Raw genomic sequence first — 25245 nt, forward strand, 5'->3', positions numbered from 1 at the left:
TCATTAAGGGATCTAATATTCCACACTCCAATCCATAGAATGCCAGTTTTTTTTCTCCTTGATGAACTCCTCCTAAGTAGTCCATGCCTGGAAATGCAAATGGGAGACTATTTTACCTCTGGAGTATTTTACCTAAGAGGACACCACCATAATTTAGCCATACAGTAGAGTTGCATGCCCTCAGGAAATATTATGGCTATAATTCCCCCTTGTTTTCAGCTGTTCGCAATACCAGCACAGCAAGGCTGTTTTGGTTGGTGTTACAAGGCCAGACCAGTCAGTCATCCAGACAGTTGCCCCTGCAACTACTGAAAAGGCTGCTGCCACTCTTCAGGAACCACATGTTTGTATGGCCTCTCAACAGATACCCCTCCATTGTGGTTGCACCTATGGTATGGCTATTTGTATTGCTGAGGCACACAGGCTACCCCACCGACAGCAGTGTCCATGGTTCATAGCAGAGGGAGGGGGAAGGGCTGGGAGGGGGGAGGGGGGAACATACAGATATGTTATGTTATCTAAATCATTTTCAAATTTGTTTTAATCTTCTGATGACTTTACTGGACAGTAAACAACAGCATCATCAGCAAACAATTTAAGATGGCTGCTCAGATTGTCTCGTAAATCATTTACATAGATTAGGAACATCAGAGGGCCAATAACACCTCCATGGAAAATGCCAAATATTACTTCTGTTTTAATCAGAGATTTTCCATGAACTTCTATGGACAAAAAATCAAAAATCCAGTTGTACAACTGAGACGGTATTTCACAGGCGTTTGTGTGTCTATCGACCTGCCAGCGCTTTTGTTCGGTAAGTCACCTCATCTTTGTTTTTATATATAATTTGATTATAAGTTACTTGTGAGGGACTGTGTCAAAAGCCCTTTAGGAATTTAGAAATATGGTGTCAATTTGAAATTCCCTGTTGATGGCAATTATTACTTCATATGAATGATATTTTCTGAATCAGTGATGACTATATGTCAACAGATCATTTTCTTTGAGGTAATTCATAATGTTCCAACAGAGTACATTATGTCAGTGATATGAGTCTGCAATTCAGCAGATTATTTCTATTTCCTTTCTTGTGAACTTGTAAAACTAGTGCAGCTTTCCAGTCCCTTTGTTGAGTGAGTGTTTTTACATGATTGTTGATTATCATGCTCTGAAAGAAGCCTGGACTGGAGGACTTGCCTTTATTAGCTGATTTAAGTTTCCTCTCTACATCAAGTTACTCATGTTGGCAGCTGTTCTACATTAAAATTCTGTAATACTTTCTTTGTCTTCCTTGAAAAAGGAATTTTGGAAAACCATATTAAGTAACTCCACCATAGTGGGACAATTGTTAGTAATGTTAACATTGATACAGTGTAATGAAGGTATTGATTGCATCTTGCTGCTGGTGTAGTTTCATTGTGGTAACTATTAACAGCACCTCGCACTGGTGTCCATGCTAAATTCTGAGCTTCTGTAAAACGTTACCAATCATGGGGATTTTGCATTCTTTAAATCTGGCATTCTTTTTTTGTTGCTTCTGCAACACTATTCTGAGCTGTTTTACATACCAAAGGCGATATTTTCCCCCTTATTTGGTATATAAATCTCAATTGTTGTCAATACTGTTTCTTAGAATTCAGGCCACATCTGGCCTACACATACATACTTAGTTTGTTTGGTGTTTTTGGATGTTATGGTATTTAGTCTCACTACAATAACCTTGTAGTCACCAAACCCTGTTTCCATCAAGATTCTCACTATCTGCTCATGATAATTTGTTGCTAAGAGGTCAAGTATGTTACCACAACCATTTAGGCTTTGAGTGGCTTCCTAAACTAACTGCTTACAATAAGTTTTGGAGAAAGCATTTAGAACAATTTCAGATGATGTTTGATGGTGAAACTCAAGTTTTCTTTGAAGCTTGGGTGGGGTGGGGGGGGGGGGGGGGGGGGGAATTTCTAAAGTGAACAAATTATTAATTTATTCTGGTTGTGAAGTATAACCTCACCCATACTAACTCCCATGAACTAACTACTTGCAATTTCACTACAAGATAAACTACTTACTTATAACAGCAACAAGCATGTCACCACCAACTGTATTTAATCTATCCTTTGTGAAGACCATTAGGTTGTTGGTAAAAAGTTTGGCTGAACTTATCTCTGGCTTTGTACAGCTTTCAGTACCTATAACAACCTGTTGTTGTTGTGGTCTTCAGTCCTGAGACTGGTTTGATGCAGCTCTCCATGCTACTCTATCCTATGCAAGCTGCTTCATCTCCTAGTACCTACTGCAACCTACATCCTTCTGAATCTGCTTAGTGCATTCATCTCTTGGTTTCCCTCTACGGTTTCTACCTTCCACGCTGCCCTCCAATACTAAATTGGTGATCCCTTGATGCCTCAGAACATGTCCTACTAACCGATCCCTTCTTCTAGTCAAGTTGTGCCACAAACTTCTCTTCTCGCCAATCCTATTCAATACCTCCTCATTAGTCATGTGATCTACCCATCTAATCTTCAGCTTTCTTCTGCAGCACCACATTTCAAAAGCTTCTATTCTCTTCTTGTCTAAACTATTTGTCGTCAATGTTTCACTTCCATACATGGCTACACTCCATACAATTACTTTCAGAAATGACTTCATGACACTTAAGTCTATACTCGATGTTAACAAATTTCTCTTCTTCAGAAACGCTTTCCTTTCCATTGCCAGTCTACATTTTATATCCTCTCTACTTCAACCATCATCAGTTATTTTACTCCCCAAATAGCAAAACTCCTTCACTACTTTAAGTGTCTCATTTCCTAATATAATTCCCTCAGCATCACCCAACTTAATTCGACTACATTCCATTATCCTCGTTTTGCTTTTGTTAATGTTCGTCTTATATAATCCTTTCAAAACACTATCCACTCCGCTCAACTGCTCTTCCAAGTCCTTTGCTGTCTCTGACAGTATTACAATGTCATTGGCGAACCTCAAAGTTTTTATTCCTTCTCCATTGATTTTAATACCTACTCCGAATTTTTCTTTTGTTTCCTTCACTGCTTGCTCAGTATACAGATTGAATAACATTGGGGAGAGGCTACAACCCTGTCTCACTCCCTTCCCAACCACTGCTTCCCTTTCATGTCCCTCGACTCTTATAACTGCCATCTGGTTTCTGTACAAATTGTAAATAGCCTTTCGCTCCCTGTATTTTACCCCTGCCACTTTCAGAATTTTAAAGAGAGTATTCCAGTCAACATTGTCAAAAGCTTTCTCTAAGTCTACAAATGCTAGAAATGTAGGTTTGCCTTTCCTTAATCTAGCATCTAAGATAAGTTTTAGGGTCAGTATTGCCTCACGTGTTCCAATATTTCTACGGAATCCAAACTGATCTTCCCTGAGGTCGGCTTCTACTAGTTTTTCCATTCATCTGTAAAGAAATCGTGTTAGTATTTTGCAGCCGTGACTTATTAGACTGATAGTTCGGTGATTTTCACATCTGTCAACACCTGCTTTCTTTGGGATTGGAATTATTATATTCTTCTTGAAGTCTGTGAGTATTTCGCCTGTCTCGTACATCTTGCTCACCAGATGGTAAAGTTTTGTCATGACTGGCTCTCCCAAGGCCGTCAGTAGTTCTAATGGAATGTTGTCTACTCCTGGGGCCTCGTTTTGACTCAGGTCTTTCAGTGCTCTGTCAAACTCTTCATGCAGTATCATATCTCCCATTTCATCTTCATCTACATCCTCTTCCATTTCCATAATATTGTCCCCAAGTACATCGCCCTCTGTATAGACCCTCTATATACTCCTTCCACCTTTCTGCTTTGCCTTCTTTGCTTAGAACTGGGTTTCCATCTGAGCTCTTGATATTCATACAAGTGGTTCTCTTTTCTCCAAAGGTCTCTTTAATTTTCCTGTAGGCAGTATCTATCTTACCCCTTGTGAGATAAGCCTCTACATCATTACATTTGTCCTCTAGCCACCGCTGCTTAGCCATTTTGCACTTCCTGTCAATCTCATTTTTGGGACGTTTGTATTCCTTTTTGCCTGCTTCATTTACTGCATTTTTATATTTTCTCCTTTCATCAATTAAATTCAATATTTCTTCTGTTACCCAAGGATTTCTAGTAGCCTTTTTACCTACTTGATCCTCTGCTGCCTTCACTATTTCATCCCTCAAAGCTACCCATTCTTCTTCTACTGTATTTCTTTCCCCCATTCCTGTCAATTGTTCCCTTATGTTCTCCCTGAAACTCTGTACAACCTCTGGTTTAGTCAATTTATCCAGGTCCCATCTCCTCAAATTCCCACCTTTTTGCAGTTTCTCCAGTTTTAATCTACAGTTCATAGCCAATAGATTGTGGTCAGAGTACACATCTGCCCCTGGAAATGTCTTACAATTTAAAACCTGGTTCCTAAATCTCTGTCTTACCATTATATAATCTATCTGAAAACTGACAGTATCTCCAGGCTTCTTCCATGTATACAACCTTCTTTTATGATTCTTGAGCCAAGTGTTAGCTATGATTAAGTTGTGCTCTGTGCAAAATTCTACCAGGCGGCTTCCTCATTCATTTCTTACCCCCAATCCATATTCACCTACTATGTTTCCTTCTCTCCCCTTTCCTACTACCAAATTCCATTTACCCATGACTATTAAATTTTCATCTCCCTTCACTATCTGAACAATTTCTTTTATTTCCTCATACAATTCTTCAATTTCTTTGTCATCTGCAGAGCTAGTTGGCATATAAACTTGTACTACTGTAGTAGTCGTGGGCTTCGTGTCTATCTTGGCCACAATAATGCGTTCACTATGCTGTTTATAGTAGCTTACCCGCACTCCTATTTTTTTATTCATTATTAAGCCTACTCCTGCATTACCCCTATTTGATTTTGTATTTATAACCCTGTATTCGCCTGACCAAACATGTTGTTCCTCCTGCCACCGAACTTCACTAATTCCCACTATATCTAACTTTAACCTATCCATTTCCCTTTTTAAATTTTCTAACCTACCTGCCCAATTAAGGGATCTGACATTCCACGCTCCAATCCGTAGAATGCCTGTTTTTTTTCTCCTGATAATGACGCCCTCTTGAGCAGTCCCCGCCCGGAGATCAGAATGGGGGACTATTTTACCTCCGTAATATTTTACCCAAGAGGACGCCATCATCATTTAACCATACAGTAAAGCTGTATGCCCTCGGGAAAAATTACGGCCATAGTTTCCCCTTGCTATAACAATCTAAGCTTTCTATTAGTGATTTGAGCTCTAGCTCTTTTTCAATATAGCTATGACAATTTACAACTATACTCCTGGAAATTGAAATAAGAACACCGTGAATTCATTGTCCCAGGAAGGGGAAACTTTATTGACACATTCTTGGGGTCAGATACATCACATGATCACACTGACAGAACCACAGGCACATAGACACAGGCAACAGAGCATGCACAATGTCGGCACTAGTACAGTGTATATCCACCTTTTGCAGCAATGCAGGCTGCTATTCTCCCATGGAGACGATCGTAGAGATGCTGGATGTAGTCCTGTGGAATGGCTTGCCATGCCATTTCCACCTGGCGCCTCAGTTGGACCAGCGTTCGTGCTGGATGTGCAGACCACGTGAGACGACGCTTCATCCAGTCCCAAACATGCTCAATGGGGGACAGATCTGGAGATCTTGCTGGCCAGGGTAGTTGACTTACACCTTCTAGAGCACGTTGGGTGGCACGGGATACATGCGGACGTGCATTGTCCTGTAGGAACAGCAAGTTCCCTTGCCGGTCTAGGAATGGTAGAACGATGGGTTCGATGACGGTTTGGATGTACCGTGCACTATTCAGTGTCCCCTCGACGATCACTAGTGGTGTACAGCCAGTGTAGGAGATCGCTCCCCACACCATGATGCCGGGTGTTGGCCCTGTGTGCCTCGGTCGTATGCAGTCCTGATTGTGGCGCTCACCTGCACGGCGCCAAACACGCATACGACCATCATTGGCACCAAGGCAGAAGCGACTCTCATCGCTGAAGACGACACGTCTCCATTCGTCCCTCCATTCACGCCTGTCGCGACACCACTGGAGGGGGGCTGCACGATGTTGGGGCGTGAGCGGAAGACGGCCTAACGGTGTGCGGGACCATAGCCCAGCTTCATGGAGACGGTTGCGAATGGTCCTTGCCGATACCCCAGGAGCAACAGTGTCCCTAATTTGCTGGGAAGTGGCGGTGCGCTCCCCTACGGCACTGCGTAGGATCCTACGGTCTTGGCGTGCATCCGTACGTCGCTGCGGTCCGGTCCCAGGTCGACGGGCACGTGCACCTTCCGCCGACCACTGGCGACAACATCGATGTACTGTGGAGACCTCACGTCCCACGTGTTGAGCAATTCGGCGGTACGTCCACCTGGCCTCCCGCATGCCCACTATATGCCCTCGCTCAAAGTCCGTCAACTGCACATACGGTTCACATCCACGCTGTCGCGGCATGCTACCAGTGCTAAAGACTGCGATGGAGCTCCGTATGCCACGGCAAACTGGCTGACACTGACGGCGGCGGTGCACAAATGCTGCGCAGCTAGCGCCATTCGACGGCCAACACCGCGGTTCCTGGTGTGTCCGCTGTGCCGTGCGTGTGATCATTGCTTGTACAGCTCTCTCGCAGTGTCCGGAGCAATTATGGTGGGTCTGACACACCGGTGTCAATGTGTTCTTTTTTCCATTTCCAGGAGTGTATATTACCAATGATTCCTAAGTCTACTCTTGTTCTGTGTCTGACCTGCACCTTTGGAGACTGAAGCCCTGTTTATACTTTCTTGAGACCCTTTATTTAACCTAACAGTATTAGTGGTGAGCTGCTTGACACAGTCATGTCAATTAAATATCTAAGCTTAACATTGCAAAGCAATATTAAATAGAGCAAGCACATAAGGATGGTAGTACAGAAGCTGAATAGATGACTTCATTTTATTTGGAGAGTTTTAGGAAAGTGTAATTCATCTACAAAGGAAACTGCATAGAAAACACTTATGCGACCCATTCTTGAGTATCACACAAGTGTTACGAATCACCACCAGGTCTGATTAGAGGAATAAATCAAAGCAATTCAAACATGAGCTGTTATATTTGTTACCAGTAGGTTCAATCAACACATGAGCATTATAGAGATGCTTTGTGAATCCCTGGAGAGAAGACAACATTCTTTTGGCAAAACGCTATTGAGAAAATTTAGAGAACAGGCATTTTCAGCCAACTGCAGAATTATTCTACTGCAACCAATGTACATTTCGCGTAAGGACTGCAAAAACAAGATACGAGAAATTAGGGCTCATACAGAGGCATACAAACAGTTATTTTTCCAAAGCTCCATTTGCAAGTGGATTAGGAAAGGAAATGACTAGTTGAGGTACATGGTACCCCCTGCCATACACCTTACAGCAGAAGCAGGTGTAGACATAGATGAACCTAAAAAAACTGCACAGACCACTCCATACATCCCTGCTATCCATACAGACGCCTTCTGTGTGTAATGGGCACTGTGTGTAATAGACACATGACCTATTAAGCAGAACCCAGGACCAGTTCAAGAACATTCTGTCCCACAAGTGACTCATCATTTGGAACCCTCCCCTCCCTCCTTTCCCCTCGTACCCTTTTGTCCATGTCAGTTTTCACTACTAATTGTGAAATGTACCGTATGTGAATCTTGCACTTAGGTGCCCCTGGTTCCTTTCTGAGCTTGGCACCCAGAGTAGTCACTATTAATTGTCATATATCCAGTACAGATATCTTACAATTGTGCTGCATCTGACATCTCTCTCAGCTTGGTGCACAAAGCTATGGCTTGTGTCATTGTGCCTTAAACCACCCCTGGCAGAAACCTGCCTTCATCAGAAACCTGCCTTCATCATGCAACCAAGACTGGCTATCTTTACTACTTCAGATAGCAACTGGAACCAAGAGGCCACCTCTTCCAGTCAAAAGCAACACACATCATTAGCACTGACATCAGCCACCACCTGCAATTGGCTGCACCCTGTGTACTTCGTGGTATCAAGAAGGACCCATTCTACATCTGAGGTGACTCCCCCCTGGTATCCACAAAGAGTGCACTTGGTTTTATTCCTGTCCTTGGCAGTCATATCCCTAAGATTCTTCATCACATGTCTAACAATGAAGCTCTCAACTACCAATAATCCCCGTAGAAGGGCAGAACTGAATATGTCATGTCTTTTTGAAACTGAGAATGCAAACAATTTGCAGAAAATCACTCAATAAGAATTTTAAGAGCATTATTTACCATTTCTTCTGTTGCCATGTATGTGTTTCAACTGATAATGATATCAGTGTGACAAAAAAAAAAGAACTAATTTTGCTTGTTGTATAATATACAGATGCTTATTTACACATGCATGAAACAACAGTGGATATAAGATTTAGTCTTATGGAACCACATAAGTGATTTCTTTCCACTCGGAGTAATCTCCCCTGCTTGCATTGGTTGTATCCTTATACACAATTTTCTTTATTCTTTTGACAATATTATGAAAAGGAAAGTTGCTACTCACCACGTAGCGGAGGTGCTGAGTCGCAGATAGGTACAACAAAAATAATGTCAAAAATAAGCTTTTGGCCAGCAAGCAAACCACACAAACACACACACACACACACACACACACACACACACACACACATATGCAAACGCAACTCAACACTCATGACTGCAGTCTCTGGAACTGTGTGGCTCCAGTTGCCAGAGACAGCCTTGCTGGGCAAAAGCTTATTTTTGACAGTCTTTTTGTTGTGCCTGTTGTGCCTATCTGCAACTCAGCACCTCTGCTATATGGTGAGTAGCAAAATTCCTTTTCAAAATACTGTTACATTCCATCTTGGATTTTCCTTTATTCTTTTGGTTAGATATGGCATTATCCATTACTTGGCTGTACCACCAATGTCATAAAACATCAGTTTATTTAGAAAAATATTGTGATCACACAGTCAGATACTTTAGATAGGTTACAGAAAATACCAGAAGATGCTATTTTGTCATTTAATTCTTGCAAAATTTTGTGAGTAAATTTGTAAATGGTATTCTCTATGACTGTATGGCCCAATCCACACAGAAGTGGTATGGCAGAGATGCCGGCACTGGTGTGGCAGGGATGTGGTGTGAGCAGGACTGAAATGGCACTGTCAGAGAGGCACATGACAGTCATGCTACCCTTGTCCTGCATTCTCCCAGTATTCCCAGAATTTGTCACTTCCTGCATTGTCTTCCAATTCTTCTTGAACAATACCACTGATACACTAAACCTTAATCAAATTGTCACTTGAAGGCAGAGCACCCTTTCACCCTCCTCGCCATGAGCAAAGGCTCCACTACCGTGGTACTCGACAATGAGAAGTATGTGGCAGAACAGCAACAATCAGCTATTGGACACCTCAACATACCAAACTGTTCCTTGTGACCCTGTACCTTCCAGTGAGGCTGAGCTTCAGAAAATCTTTAAAACTCAACTTCCGTCACAACTGCATCAACAGAGGCAATTGACTCTTCCTCTTCCATGAATCCACACCTTCTCCATGGTTCCCAAAATATACAAAAACAACTACCCCACCTGTCATACTGTAGCTGGCTCCAAAGCAACCATCAAATGCCTCTCATCTCTCATAGACTAACACCTCCAGCTCATAAAACAGAGCCTGCCATCCTACATAAAAGACACCAACCATTCTTGGAACCTGAAAGTCTCTCTAAAATCTTGTTTATTATCAGCCTAGTCAATTTCATCCTTACCTGTCTACTTCAGTTTGAAGTGCAGATCTACAAAACCATCCCAGAGATTATTATGGGAATTACAATGTCCCTGTGATATGCTAACCTTTTTATGGGCAACAAGGAAAAGACATTCCTAAAGACTCAGAAGCTGAACCCTCTGACTTGGCACAAGTTTATTGATGACATATTTGTCGTCTGGACACACGATAAAAGAGAACTGCTCACATCCTGCAATGACTTGCCTCCCAACTCAGATTCACCTGCCTCTTTTCCAAAACCAAAGCTATCTCCCTTGATGTTGATCTCCATCGCATCAAATTCCACATCCAAACCTCAGCCCATATAAGATCTACCAATGAACAGTAACATCTGCACTTTACAGCTGCCATCCCTTTCACATAATCACTCCTCTCCATGGCTAAATGTATTTGTGCTGTTCACAAAACCCTCAACACTTGCATCAAGGGGCTACTCAAACTTGGACAACAAATAAGACCTGATAATTCTGCGTATGCGGAAGAAGACAATGTCATAAGAAGCTCCTGAGAAACTGATAGTGAATGGGAGGGAGAGGTAGTTGAGCATCTCACAGCAACTACTTTTCTTTATTCTTGGTTGTAGTTTAAGTGCAGTTTTTAAAAATTAGTAATTTACATGGACTAATATTCAAATACTTAACACACTTTGAAATATTAAGTATTTTCAAATTTATATGGCTCCATACAATTAAATTCCAACATTAAGTTAAAAACACAGAATTCCTTGAGATTCTACAAAATTCCTGAAATATCCTGAGATTTTCCTGATTTTTCCAGGTAAAATGTAATTTCTTGAGAATTCCAGGTTTTCCAGAAGAATCACTACACTGTATAGCAACAATCTCCCCAACACTTTTCCTTCCTGCAACTATCCCACACACACCACACACACCGAGTGAAGCGGCACAGTGGCTAGCACACTGGACTTGCATTCGGGAGGGCGAAGGTTCAATCCCGCGTCTGGCCATCCTGATTTAGGTTTTCCATGAGTTCCCTAAATCACTACAGGCAAATGCTGGGATAGTTCCTTTAAAAAGGCACGGCTGGCTTCCTTCCCCGTCCTCCCCTAATCCGATGAGACCAATGATCTCCCTGTCTAGCCTCCTCCCGCATACAAGCCAACTATCCCACACATCTTATTCACTAATAAATCTCTTGAGCAGTGTCCTCCTCTCACTCTACAAATAATACACCTCCAACTCCTCAAATTACAAGTTCTGCCTCCCTTCCCACTAAAGTTCCGATTGCCTCAATACTGTACTCTACCAAGACTATGACTTTCTCCGCTCAAGCCCTGTAGTGAGATACCTTCCTCCTCCACACACCAACCACCATAGCATTCTGTCATCATCCTAACCTCTTTAACAAGCTTACTGAACCACATGGCATTCCCACACCATTATCCCAAGCCCCAGGTTTCTATCTCTACAAATGTCCATGTCGTAAAACCCACCAATTACTACTTTCTCCATCTTCACCACTGGTAAATCCCCCAACATAGCACACAGAAAAACATGTGAAACCATGCAAGTTGTTTACCATTTTAAATCCACTGACTGTGTTTTATATAAGTATGACCACCACCAAACTGGCTGAGCACATGAAGGGACAGAAATGTACTATTCATCTTGGAGACATCCAGTACACAACTGCAGAAAATACTCTGCAACATAACTCAAGAGACCTGATTGCCTGTTACATCACACAGCCTCTTTTGTTCCAGCAAGTACCAGTTTCCCTGAACTCTGGGGGTGGGGCTGTGGGGAGTTGCTGTATAACATCTCATCACCCTCCTCGACTTAACATATAATCAGCCCTGCTCCCTGCTTCATTTTCTTTTTTACTGGTTTGGCCTACTAAGGACCACAAGAAATAACTTAATGTTCTTTTTCTCCTTTCTTTCTTTCCAGTAATTTTTCATTTTGTCCCTATATTTTTCTCTTCTTTCTTCTGTCCACACTGCACCTAGTTTTACCTTTCTTTTTCTTTCTTTTCTCCTGGAAGCCCTTAAATTATTTTACTTTTACTCTAAACTTTTCATTTTCTTCCATTTACTCCTCTGTTACTTCCATTTCCCTCAGGTCTTCTTTAACTTCTTTGATCCTCATCATTGATGTTTTTGGGTTTCTGTCAATAAGTTAAAAATTATATTTCAAACAATGGAAACCCCATGTACGAATATCAACAATATAGAAAAAGATAGATTGCTACTTATGTCAAGAAGACACCTATGATTACCTACCATCATGCTCTGAAATGAGGGACATCCTATCCGAGATACTTCCCACCCCTCCTAAAGTGGTGTTCTGACACTTACCCAGCCTCCACAACATCCTAGTCCATCCCTCCGCCATTCCCAATCCCAACCCCTAGCCACAAGGATCATATGCCTGTGGAAGGCACACGTGCAAAACCTGCCCAATCCTGTCCTGTCACAGGTTTAGCCTACGCCATCAGGGGCCAGGCCACCTGTGAAAGCAGCCATGTAATTTACCAGCTCTGCTGCAATCATTGCACAACTGTTTATATTGATATGACTACCAACCAGCTGTTCACCAGAATGAATGGCCACCACCAAACTGTGGCCAAGAGCAAAGTAGACCACCCAATGGCACAACATGCAGCTGAACATAACACACTTGTTTTTAATGGCTGCTTCACTACCCGAGCCATCTGGATCCTTCCCTCCACCACCATCAGCTTCTCTGAACTACGTAGATGGAAGTTATCCTTATAACACATACTCAGCTCCCGTAATTATCCTGGCCTCAAACTAGCATAACATACTGTCCCCACACCCATCCACCCAGCAGTTTCCACCCCCTATGTCCTATCATCTCCTCCCAATTCTCATCTCCTACCCTTTTTATTTGAAGCCCCCTGCCAATGCATCCACCCATCTTTCTCTGCTCCTCTCATTTTTTCTTCCTTTTTTCCCCACCTCCCTGCCCCACAACCTCCTGACATTGTGCCTGTTGGAGTCTAGTCCGTGAACACTCCACCAGACAGTGTGCGTCTGTCTCCCCACCCGTACACTACTATCCCTTCCCCTTCCCCATCCCCTCCAGATTACTGTTTGCATCCCATGTGATGTTGCATTCTGGCCTGAAATATAGCAGTTGGCGAGTGTGTGTGCTTGAAGTGTGCTTCGTTGTGTGTGTGTGTGTGTGTGTGTGTGTGTGTGTGTGTGTGTGTGTGTGTGTGTGTGTGTGTGTGTTTGTATGCCTCTCTCTCTTTATTGACGAATATTGTGGCTGAAAGCTACATGTGAGTGTCTTTTCATCAAGCCTGTTGACTTGATGTATCTTCTTTATGGCAAGTAACAATCTATCTTTGCCTACACTATTATTTTATATAATAATATAAATTATTTTTGTTATTCTTTTTTCATCTAGCCTCGTTGATATTCTTGTTGGGTGATTCGGGTGTGCCATTTCAAATTTAAAACTGAGATTGATACATCCCACAGTGTTATTTTTCCCCCTTTATTATTATGTATTTTATTTTTTACGCACTTAGTTAATCATCATTTCTTTATCTCAATTCTCTGCTCTCCCAATCATTCACTCTGTTAGCCTCCTCCCCACACCATCACTCTTCAGCTTTTAATTCCACTACTTATTTCACTTCTCACTTCCGTGTTTCATTCTCATCAAGTCTTTGTATCATCTCTGAAATTGCCCCCTTTATTATTATGTATTTTATTTTTTACACACTTAGTTACAACATCATTTCCTTATCTCAATTCTCTGCTCTCCCAATCATTCACTTAGTTAGCCCCCTCCCCACACCACCACTCTTCAGCTTTTAATTCCACTATTTATTTCACTTCTCACTTCTGTGTTTCATTCTCATCCAGTCTTTGCATCATCTCTGAAATGAGCTGCCATAGTGCTTACCAATATACTGTCTTTGACTTCTCAGTCTCTGTCATGCCTCCCCCTTCACCTACGTTACCCCTCATCCTCATAACAAGTCAGTCCCTCTCTTCTTTCCAACCAATACTTCCATCCTCCCTGAGAAAGGACCTAATTGCTGTGAGGGCTGGGGTTAGGGAGATTTTTAAATGTCTATTGACATCATACACTGTCCTTCAAATGAATGGCGTTTTTGATGAGTATGTGTTCTCAGTTACCATTCACTTAATAATATTTCTGTTATTTGCACTCTTTTCACTAAATCATTATATGTTAATTACATACCATGCTACTTTACTTTTATGTTTTGAATTTTTAATGGATAGGTTTACTGAGACGCCTTTTGGTTTTTTTACTAATTGCCTGTACTTCCAGTACTGTTCTGAACATGTTGTTGTTGTTGTTGTTGTTGTGGTCTTCAGTCCTGAGACTGGTTTGATGCAGCTCTCCATGCTACTCTATCCTGTGCAAGCTTCTTCATCTCCCAGTACCTACTGCAACCTACATCCTTCTGAATCTGCTTAGTGTATTCATCTCTTGGTCTCCCTCTATGATTTTTACCCTCCACACTGCCCTCCAATGCTAAATTTGTGATCCCTTGATGCCTCAAAACATGTCCTACCAACCGATCCCTTCTTCTAGTCAAGTTGTGCCACAAACTTCTCTTCTCCCCAATCCTATTCAATACCTCCTCATTAGTTACGTGATCTACCCACCTTATCTTCAGCATTCTTCTGTAGCACCACATTTTGAAAGCTTCTATTCTCTTCTTGTCCAAACTGGTTATCGTCCATGTTTCACTTCCATACATGGCTACACTCCATACAAATACTTTCAGAAACGACTTCCTGACACTTAAATCTATACTCGATGTCAACAAATTTCTCTTCTTCAGAAACGATTTCCTTGCCATTGCCAGTCTACATTTTATATCCTCTCTACTTCGACCATCATCAGTTATTTTACTCCCTAAATATCAAAACTCCTTTACTACTTTACGTGTCTCATTTCCTAATCTAATCCCCTCGGCATCACCCGATTTCATTTGACTACATTCCATTATCCTCGTTTTGCTTTTGTTGATGTTCATCTTATATCCTCCTTTCAAGACACTGTCCATTCCGTTCAACTGCTCTTCCAAGTCCTTTGCTGTCTCCGACAGAATTACAATGTCATCGGCGAACCTCAAAGTTTTTACTTCTTCTCCATGAATTTTAATACCTACTCCGAATTTTTCTTTTGTTTCCTTTACTGCTTGCTCAATATACAGATTGAATAACATCGGGGAGAGGCTACAACCCTGTCTCACTCCTTTCCCAACCACTGCTTCCCTTTCATGCCCCTCGACTCTTATAACTGCCATCTGGTTTCTGTACAAATTGTAAATAGCCTTTCGCTCCCTGTATTTTACCCCTGCCACCTTCAGAATTTGAAAGAGAGTATTCCAGTTAACGTTTTCAAAAGCTTTCTCTAAGTCTACAAACGCTAGAAATGTAGGTTTGCCTTTTCTTAATCTTTCTTCTAAGGTACGTTGTAAGGTTAGTATTGCCTCACGTGTTCCAACATTTCTACGGAATCCATACTGATCTTCCCCGAGGTTCACTTCTACCAGTTTTTCCATTCGTCTGTAAAGAATTCGCATTAGTATTTTGCAGCTGTGACTTATTAAACTGATAGTTCGGTAATTTTCACATCTGTCAACACCTGCTTTCTTTGGGATTGGAATTATTATATTCTTCTTGAAGTCTGTGGGTATTGCGCCTGTCTCATACATCTTGCTCACCAGATGGTAAAGTTTTGTCATGACTGGCTCTCCCAAGGCCATCAGTAGTTCTAATGGAATGTTGTCTACCCTGGGGCCTTGTTTCGACTCAGGTCTTTCAGTGCTCTGTCAAACTCTTCACGCAGTATCTTATCTCCCATTTCATCTTCATCTACATCCTCTTCCATTTCCATAATATTGTCCTCAAGTACATCGCCCTTGTATAAACCCTCTATATACTCCTTCCACCTTTCTGCCTTCCCTTCTTTGCTTAGAACTGGGTTGCAATCTGAGCTCTTGATATTCATACAAGTGGTTCTCTTTTCTCCAAAGGTCTCTTTAATTTTCCTGTAGGCAGTATCTATCTTACCCCTAGTGAGATAGGCATCTACATCCTTACGTTTGTCCTCTAGCCACCGCTGCTTAGCCATTTTGCACTTCCTGTCGATCTCATTTTTGAGACGTTTGTATTCCTTTTTGCCTGCTTCATTTACTGCATTTTTATATTTTCTCCTTTCATCAATTAAATCCAATATTTCTTCTGTTACCCAAGGATTTCTATTAGCCCTCGTCTTTTTACCTACTTGATCCTCTGCTGCCTTCACTACTTCATCCCTCAGAGCTACCCATTCTTCTTCTACTGTACTTCTTTCCCTCACTGCTGTCAATCGTTCTTTTATGCTCTCCCTGAAACTCTGTACAACCTCTGGTTTAGTCAGTTTATCCAGGTCCCATCTCCTTAAATTCCCACCGTTTTGCAGTTTCTTCAGTTTTAATGTACAGATCATAACCAATAGATTGTGGTCAGAATCCACATCTGACCCTGGAAATGTCTTACAATTTAAAACCTGGTTCCTACATCTCTGTCTTACCATTATATAATCTATCTGATACCTTTTAGTATCTCCAGGATTCTTCCAGGTATACAACATTCTTTTATGATTCTTGAACCAAGTGTTAGCTATGATTAAGTTATGCTCTGTGCAAAATTCTACAAGGCGGCTTCTTCTTTCATTTCTTCCCCCCAATTCATATTCACCTACTATGTTTCCTTCTCTCCCTTTTCCTACTGAACATGGGGAGAGAAAAATGATGTCTATGGGGAGAGAAAACTGGTGTAAAGGCCAACTCTACTGCCTGACAAAGAAAGCGTGGCAACCAGAAGGGAAAGAGGAAACATAAAGAACTTTACAGGTTCAGAGGGCATATGAGGTTATTCCAGGGATTATAAAATCAAGTCAAAAAATGAGCACATTTATAAGTATGATGAATGACAATGCACCCCCCCCCCCCCCCCTCCTGGCACACAACTGTTGTAATTGGGTTCTGCCACTGGGACAGGGTTGACATCTGAGCTGGTCTCCCATACGGTCTATAGGAGAATGATATCAGGACCTCGCTGGCCGTGGGAGTATCTTCACATCACACAGACCATTCAGGTGTGAATGAACATTGTCCTGTTGAAAAATGGGTATCATGGTGCTGTCACATGAGAGGTAATGCATTCTCATAGGATGTCCATGACATTACATTGTGCTGTCAGAGTTCCCTCAATCACAACCAGCCGAGACCAGAAGTCACACCCAATTGCTCTCCAAACCATGACATCAGGAGTAACACTGCTGTACCCCTCCAAAACACTGGAAGATTGGGATATCTTCGCAGGGTGCTACAATATTCATTGACAATAGTTGTCTGAGGTAGTGCAGAACCACGATTTATTGCTGAATACAATGTGGCACCATTCACCAGGTAGTCCTTGCTTCCTGATCACAGTACCATTCCAAATGCCACTGTGTGTGTTATGGCATTAACAGCAGCAGGACTGGGATGATAATTCCAGAGTCAGATTGCTGCTAGTCTCTGAGCAACGGTGCAAGATGACATAGAATCTTGCAAGAAGTCAATTACTAAATCTTGGATGGCAGGCACAGATGTGAATAGGTTACTATGTGACTGGTGCAAATTGTGGTGATCGTTCCTCATGGTGGTCAGATATAGTTGACTAGAACCTTGACGATGAGTATGCTTGTCCTCAGATTCCCATGGTATCCATCACTGGACAATTTCACCTTCAAAATGCCCATGAGTTTGGAAACCACATAATTCTACCCACTGATGAAATGGAGACCCACAATGAGGTCTTGTTAAATTGTATCAGATGCTGATAATCTTGTATCATCTGATTATGCTTCATCTCCATGCCTTCACAGTGATTATCCAACATATGACGCTGTTCACAACCCCTCATATAACCTACCAGGCCTGGCAACAACACTAATGCACTCTGGTGGCTGTTCTTCCTGTCACCCAGAGTAGCAAATCTTATCATTTACATATACATCAATGGTGCATATGTGTACAAAGTTATGAGACTTCCTGTCAGATTAAAACTGTGTGTCGGACTGAGACCTGAACTTAGGACCTTTGCTTTCTGTGGGCAAGTACTCTACCAACTGAGCTACCCAAGCATGACTAATGACCCATCCTCACAAATTTAATTCCCCCAGTACCTCATCTCCCACCTTTCAGTACTGCCAGGAAGTTTCATACCAGCACACTCTCTGCTGCAGAGTGAAAATTTCATTCTGGAAACATCCCCCAGGCTGTGGCTAAGCCATGTCTCCACAATATCCTTTCTTCCAGGGGTGCTAGTTCTGAAATGTCTGCAAGAGAGCTTCTGTGAAGTTGGAAGGTAGGAGATGATGTACTGACAGAATTAAACCTGTGAGGACAGGTTGTGAGATGCACTTGGGTAGCTCAGACGGTGGAGCACTTGCCCACGAAAGGCAAAGATCCTGAGTTTGAGTGTCGGTCCGGCACACAGTTTTAATCTGTCAGGAAGTTTCATACCAGCACACACTCTGCTGCAGAGTGAAAATTTCATTGTGTACAAAGTTACATTGACCTTGTCTTCTGGACACCTCACTTTCTTGTCAAGCAGTGTATAAGGCTATGACCAACTACATGTCCCATCCTTGCCAAACTAGACCTGTGAGTATGTACTTGCACATAATTATGATTTACACATTTACACTTTTTGCCATTAAATTATCAATGTCTCCTAATAACAGTGATGCATGGACAAATAAAACTACTGCTACTATTTACTACTACCAGCTTAAATAATATGCTGCAAGATGTTATGGAGACATTCTGTATACAAAGAATAGGTAAGCAATGGTAGCCAGTGGTATGCTTGAGGTGCAGTGGAGGAGGAGGGGTGGGGGGAAGGGTATCTGTTACAGACAGCTTCATAAGGCTGTAAACAGAGCCAGTGTTCACTTCAGTTTCATCCACAGAAGCACCTATTTTTTCCCCAGTATATAACCACTCTTACCTCAAATTTACTCGTTTGCATAATTCACATCATAGAGACTGCTTGAACGATTGTATTGTGTATTGTCATCAGGTAAAAATTATTGCCTGCCAAGGTCACAAATAGAATTATCTGTGTAAGGAGACAAAGTGTTTGTCTACCACACACTGTAGTCTATATTTCTCTACAGACTACATTTTCAGTAATCTTCCAGAAAACAGAAGCTGGATAGTGACAAACCACATATTTTCATGGCCAATTTGAAAGCTTTTCTCTTGATAACCTCTCTTACATCTCAGTTAAATTGTGATTCTTGTTATTGTAACTTACAAATATGAACAGAGTTTAGAAAGTAGTCTTATCACTATGCTTTTATTAATCATTGCAGAGCAGATGAATGCACTGTTCATAAGATGTGTGAAAAACATGGTACACGTCAAGTGCTGTCAATTTCCTTTTTGACACTGTATCACAGTGAACACCCTGAAATAATAGAATTGCTTTCTCTTCAACCTCCTTATGATAACTGATGGTATTACTGACATACATATTTGTATGTGAAAAGTTGCCAAATTTGTTCCTGTTCTCCCTCCACCAAAGCTACAATGTAATTTACAAGCTATCGTATAAGAGCTCTTGCTTGTACAATTTGAATACCTCTACTGTTATAATGTTTGTTGTCCTTCAAAATCATACTCTTGCACTTTGCATACTATTATCTGTTATCTAGTGCAGATCCTACTATAGTGTATGGCAATGTTTGAAAGTTGAACTATAATGTCAAGGATGTTATCTATGGGTCTATGCTCTGTCAGATTTCCACACTAAGTTATTCTTAATTAGCACCATACCCTAACTTTACATAGAACAGGATCATGACCTTATCCTGCTTTCAAAGCATCTGAATTTCATGCTTAATGTAGCTGAAGAAGGTGTTACTTATCAACAGACGTACAAAATTTATAACATATTTTACCTGAAGTTACTGTTTTAAGTAATAATGCTGTTGTAATACTTAAATATACATCTACAAATACACTGAAGTGCCAAAGAATCTGGTATAGGAATGGATATTCAAATACAGAGACATGTAAACAGGCAGAATATGGCACTGCAGTCAGCAATGCCAATATAAGACAACAAGAGTCTGGCGCAGTTGTTAGATCATTTACTGCTGCCACAATGACAGGTTATCAAAATTTTAGTGAGTTTGAACGTGGCATTATAGTCAGAGCATGAGCGATGGGACATAGCATCTCCAAGGTAGTGATGAAGTGGAGACTTTCCTCTATGACCATTTCATGGGTGTGCTATGAATATCAGGAATCCAGTAAAATATCAAATCTCCGATATCACTGCGGCTGGAAAAAAGATCCTACAAAAATGGGACCAGCAATGACTGAAGAGAATCATTCAACATGCCAGAAGTGCAACCATTCTGCAAATTGCTGCAAATTTCAATGCTCGGCTATCAACAAGTGTCAGTGTGGGAACCATTCAATGAAACATCATCAATATGGGCTTTTGGAGCTGAAGGTCCACTTGTGTATCCTTGATGACTGCATGAGACAAAAGCTTTATGCCTTGCTTGGGCCCGTCAACACCGACATGATGATGTTTGGATGAGTCTCGTTTCAGATTGTATCGAGCAGATGGACAAGTATGGGTATGGAGACAACCTCATGAATCCATGGACCCTGCATGTCAGCAGTGGACTGTTCAAGCTGGTGAAGGCTCTGTAATGGTGTGGGGTGTGTGCAGTTGGAGTGGTATCAGTCTCCTGATATGTCTAGATACAACTCTGGCAGGTGACACCTTCGTAAGCATCCTGTCTGATCACCTGCATCCATTCACAACCATCGTGCATACCAACGGACTTGGGCAATTCCAGCAGGACAATGAGACACCCCACACATCCAGAATTGCTACAGAGTGGCTCCAGGAACACTATTCTGAGCTTGAACACTTCCGCTGACCACCAAACCCATAAGACATGATCATTATTGAGAATATTTGGGAAGCCTTGCAACATGCTGTTCAGAAGAGTTCTCCACCTACCTTGTACTCTTGTGGGTTTATGGACAGTCCTGCAGGATTCATGGTGTCAGTTCCCTTCAGCACTACTTCAGACATTAGCTGAGTCCATGCCACGTTGTGCTGCAACACACGAGGGCTCTACATGATATTAGGCAGGTGTACCAGTTTCTTTGGCTCTTCAATGTAATACAGACTGTTTCCCATTAACAGCATACAATTCCACTGCTTACTAATGGGCAGTTAGTTCATTGCTGGAACTAAAATCCTTACCCGAAATGGATTATTGAAAGTCAGTGAAGCACGTTCACAGAAATTAAACTGGTTAGTGATCTTCTTGGGTTTCATTGGCACAGGAGCTTCAACTACACTGTCCTTCCTGTCATCTCCTTCACCTTCTCCTTCAGGTTCTGCTTCTCCTGCTTCTTGTTCACCTTCTTGCCCCGCTTCCTCACCTTCAGGCCCTTTCTCACCACTTTCCCCAGCTTCTTTTTCCCTTGTTCGTGCACTTGCTCCATCATCTAAAACCGAAGCATTCATAAAAGTTAACGTGTTTTATTTTGTCTTGCAACTTGAGAAAGAATTACAACATATTTATTCATTTTCCAAACAGGGAAGATTATAAGAATATCTAAAAGGGAACAAATGGAAGTGAACATTATTCCCTACTGAAGTGATTGTAAAACAAGGTCTACTGTAGTTTCTTATCATTATTATGAAAACAATCTCAAACATTTTTCTTATGGTAGGTAAAGAGGGTGCATGGGTGAAATGAATTTAGTTGCTATTAGATGTAATAAATGGACTGTGTCAATTATAATGAATCTAGTCATCAAAAACACATTCATTCATTCATTTAACAAAAAAAGTTTTTAACAACACATGTTCTTTTCACCATCAGTTATTTTCCTTTACAGAAAGTATCCCAAGAGTTGCTTGAGTTAATGAGTGTAAGACTCCAATGCAATCCTAGTTACCTCACATAGGAAATTACAGAGGAAGCTCCTTTACATTGCCTGGAGGTGTTGCTACTTACTGTTGATACATCAGTTTAAGTACAAGACTTTTTTTGTATCTGATGGGCTTGGAAGCCAGTGGAAATGTTTCAGTTTGAGATACTGTTTGGTAGAATTTAGAAGCTCTATGTAGACTACAGATAATCTTTTAATGTATGGTAATTTCTTATGAAACAGCACAACTAAATGCTGGAAGTTGCTCACAATATCTCTCTATTCATTTCCTACAATTGCTTAGTGATAAATATTGCTGACCACTCATAATTTTCTTATGAATCATTTTCTGTTATGTTAGAATTAATATGTAAAATAATGAGCCACCTATGTTATACATTACAGAAGTGTCTGAGGAGTGACACCCGGTCCAATAGTGATAATAATAATAATAATAACAGTGTCATACATTATCAGTGCACTATTTGTGGAATATTCAGCAAAGAAGTAGCTGGCTAGCAGCAGGCAAGAGAAGAACACACAACAAATTACACTGAGTGTCCAAAATTCATGAGAATGCAATTGATGTGAGGAGTCAGTCATCCACTACTAAAACATATGCAGTGCATTTGTCTCCTTAAGGTTCTAGTAAAAATGGACTCCTGATGCCCCACATTCAAGTCAACGATGGGCTGGCTAACAGTAAACTGTCAATGAACCCATATGACTCTACCAGATATTATGTGACATCCACCAAACACTTGTGGTTGTCCTGTGTGATGATTTATGCTTGTGGAAACATTGTCTCTGGGATACTGAAAATTCACTCCCATGTGCTATTGACCTCAGAAACCAGAATTCTTGTGTAAACTCTAATAGGTTGTGACCCATGCACCATTATCATCCCACATTCAAAGTCAGTTATCTCTTGATGTGTTACAGCATGCAATAGAAAACTATTCATAATCAGACAGTTCAGAGGTCAAGCACATGGTCTGATTCCACATGTATGCTTTGACCCATGATATCCTTTGTGATGTTATGAGTTTACATTGCAAAGGATGTAAATGGCATGTTTGAAATGTTAAGTGTGGTGGTCAAAGTAACTGGTGTAAACTATTACGTTTATTCCAAATATTTCGTGATGTATGGAAGTGGTTACAGTGGAACCTCAGTGCTTAAACCACTGTTAGAGAAACTAGTGGTGATTATATTTATATTCTTGTTTCTCACAAATATTTAACTGTTTCTTTCCACATCTGGCATGATTTCTAAGGGCAATTTCAGGCAGGAACCTAAGAGTGCAACTTAATTTTTGCAAGTGAAACAATTAGTGAGTATAATTGTTATGTTGTTTCTTACAATTATTTGCCTGTTTTTGTAATTTGGAATGTTTGTCGGGGATGAGTTTAGGCAGTAACCTAAGTGTGTAATTCAAATGGTTGCTAGTGAAGTGAGTCATGACCTTGTTTATAATCTTGGTTCTTACAAATATTGGGCAGGTTTTTTTCCCCCCAAATGTGACACTGTAGAGATACAGGGTATTTCAAGTGGACTATTTTTATAGGGGTCATGCTGTCATGGGTGGCTCATTCTTGTGGTGGCTGTACTTGTTTGTGATGTACTTATCAATAGTGGTTTAGCTGAAAGAGATCAAGTCTTTGGTATTTATTGGTTATTTATTTGTCTTTAATTTTTGAGCTGTTAGTTTTAGTTCATAGTTTGTTGATTTTTTAGACATCATGTTTGTGTTTCTTGTTTGCCTTGCAGTTATGCTTGAATATTTTGTTGTTTGCAATACAGTTTGTTTGTTTGTGTGTGTGTGTGTGTGTGTGTGTGTATGTGTGTGTGTGTGTGTGTGTGTGTGTGTGTGTGTGTGTGATTTGTGACCAACCTTCACTGATTTGGAATTCTGTGATCTATAAGTACATTTTTAAGAGCTTTTTCATTCATTGTAAGATTGTATTTTGTTTTTGGTAGGAAAATATCTTTGAAATGTGGGCTTTCAAATTTGTGTTGGTTAGTTTCATTTGTTGTGAAGAGGGAGGGTGGCTCTATAGATATGTGTGTTTTACCTTTATATGTGCAGTTAAACTTGCAGTACTGGTTTTTATGGTTGTGTATGGGGTTTTTGAGCTATATAGGTCAAGTGAAATATTCTAGTCCAATTGTGTCGTTTTTGGATTTGTTGTTGTTGTTTTGTTTGTTCTGGGGAAGGTTGAGTGTTATTTTTCGATTATGTAGCTGTTTTGTAGCGAGTGTCTGGTATCACTGTCTTCCTTTGAGCTACACAGGTCAAGCGAAATATTCAGTTCCAATTTTTGCTTTTCTGTATCTTTTCATTTGGTTTATTCTGGAAGGAATTTGTGTATATCATGATTTTCCAATTTTTTTGGTTGCTTTGGAACAATCTTAAGTTTGGTCTTTTTTTATGTTTGGTTTCAGTCGTAATAGTCTATATTGTGGTCACCATGTTAAAGGGTGGAATTGGCCTCTTATTAAATGTATCTGTGATCGTCTTTGTAACACTTGTAAAGCTGTTTACTCAAAATACGACATCAAGGGGCAAAGCAGATGGCTGGAATCAGACCCTGCTCTAACCCCTGGACCAGATATTGTTTCTACACTTGTGCCATATGCCACATCTAGCTGCAGCACTGTACCTGACACACCTTTAGATGTGGCAATCTTCCCACGACTTTTGGCCATTCAGTTTACAAGTACAAGGTAAATGGATTTTTCAGTCTATTATACTTCTCCTCAATGGAATAAAATACATCATCAGCCACAAAAGTCGATCCCACCACAACTTCTATATTTACAGCAGTTACATGCTCCTCTGGGCAAATAAAGAGTGTTTCTTATAGTAAATATTACTGGTCAAAACTAAAAAAAAAAAAATCCCATAAAAATATAGGAATTTTACTTGTGTTGCAAACAGACAGTATTCAGTGATGCAGGCTGACTCTCTGTTGTTCACTGCTCATACTGCTTTGATCATGTCTGTCTCTCTACTTAAGTACTCTTATTGTGATGCTGTTGTTAGACCTAACACTTGCAACTCACTGCCTCCAACATCACCCATTCCATACATATTGCTTGAGATTGTGCTGGCATCAGAACAGAATCAGTGGCTTCATGGAGTGTGTATGACATAAAAAGTGAGGTGCATCCTATTATATCAAATGAGAAATGGCAAACACAGTATTCTGCTATGAATTAACTGATGTGTTAATTGATAGGTTCAAATTGTGTATACTGAATGATACCTTTACTGTCACATTCCACCTGTAAATAATAATGATGATAATAATAATAATAATAATTAGTGTTGTTCTGGAAACTTGCAGGCACAAGATCATTCTCAACAATGAAAAGGGACTGAAGAAGACCTTGCACTGTGCACATACTGCCTGTGGAGGAGACAACATTGCAACCAAGTTAAGGATG

General features: G+C 40.9%; 1 protein-coding gene across 1 annotated transcript in view; it reads right to left on the reverse strand.

Annotated features, from left to right (window-relative positions):
• LOC124616296 (dynein intermediate chain 2, ciliary) overlaps nt 1-25245 on the reverse strand; it is a 193903-nt gene that overhangs the window by 146701 nt on the left and 21957 nt on the right. The window contains exon 3 of the mRNA XM_047144599.1: nt 21119-21366. Coding sequence (XP_047000555.1) covers nt 21119-21366 — 248 coding nt within the window. The remainder of the gene's footprint in view (nt 1-21118; nt 21367-25245) is intronic.

This window comes from Schistocerca americana, chromosome 5 (genome assembly GCF_021461395.2).
Source record: "Schistocerca americana isolate TAMUIC-IGC-003095 chromosome 5, iqSchAmer2.1, whole genome shotgun sequence".
NCBI classification, from domain to species: Eukaryota; Metazoa; Arthropoda; class Insecta; order Orthoptera; family Acrididae; genus Schistocerca; species Schistocerca americana.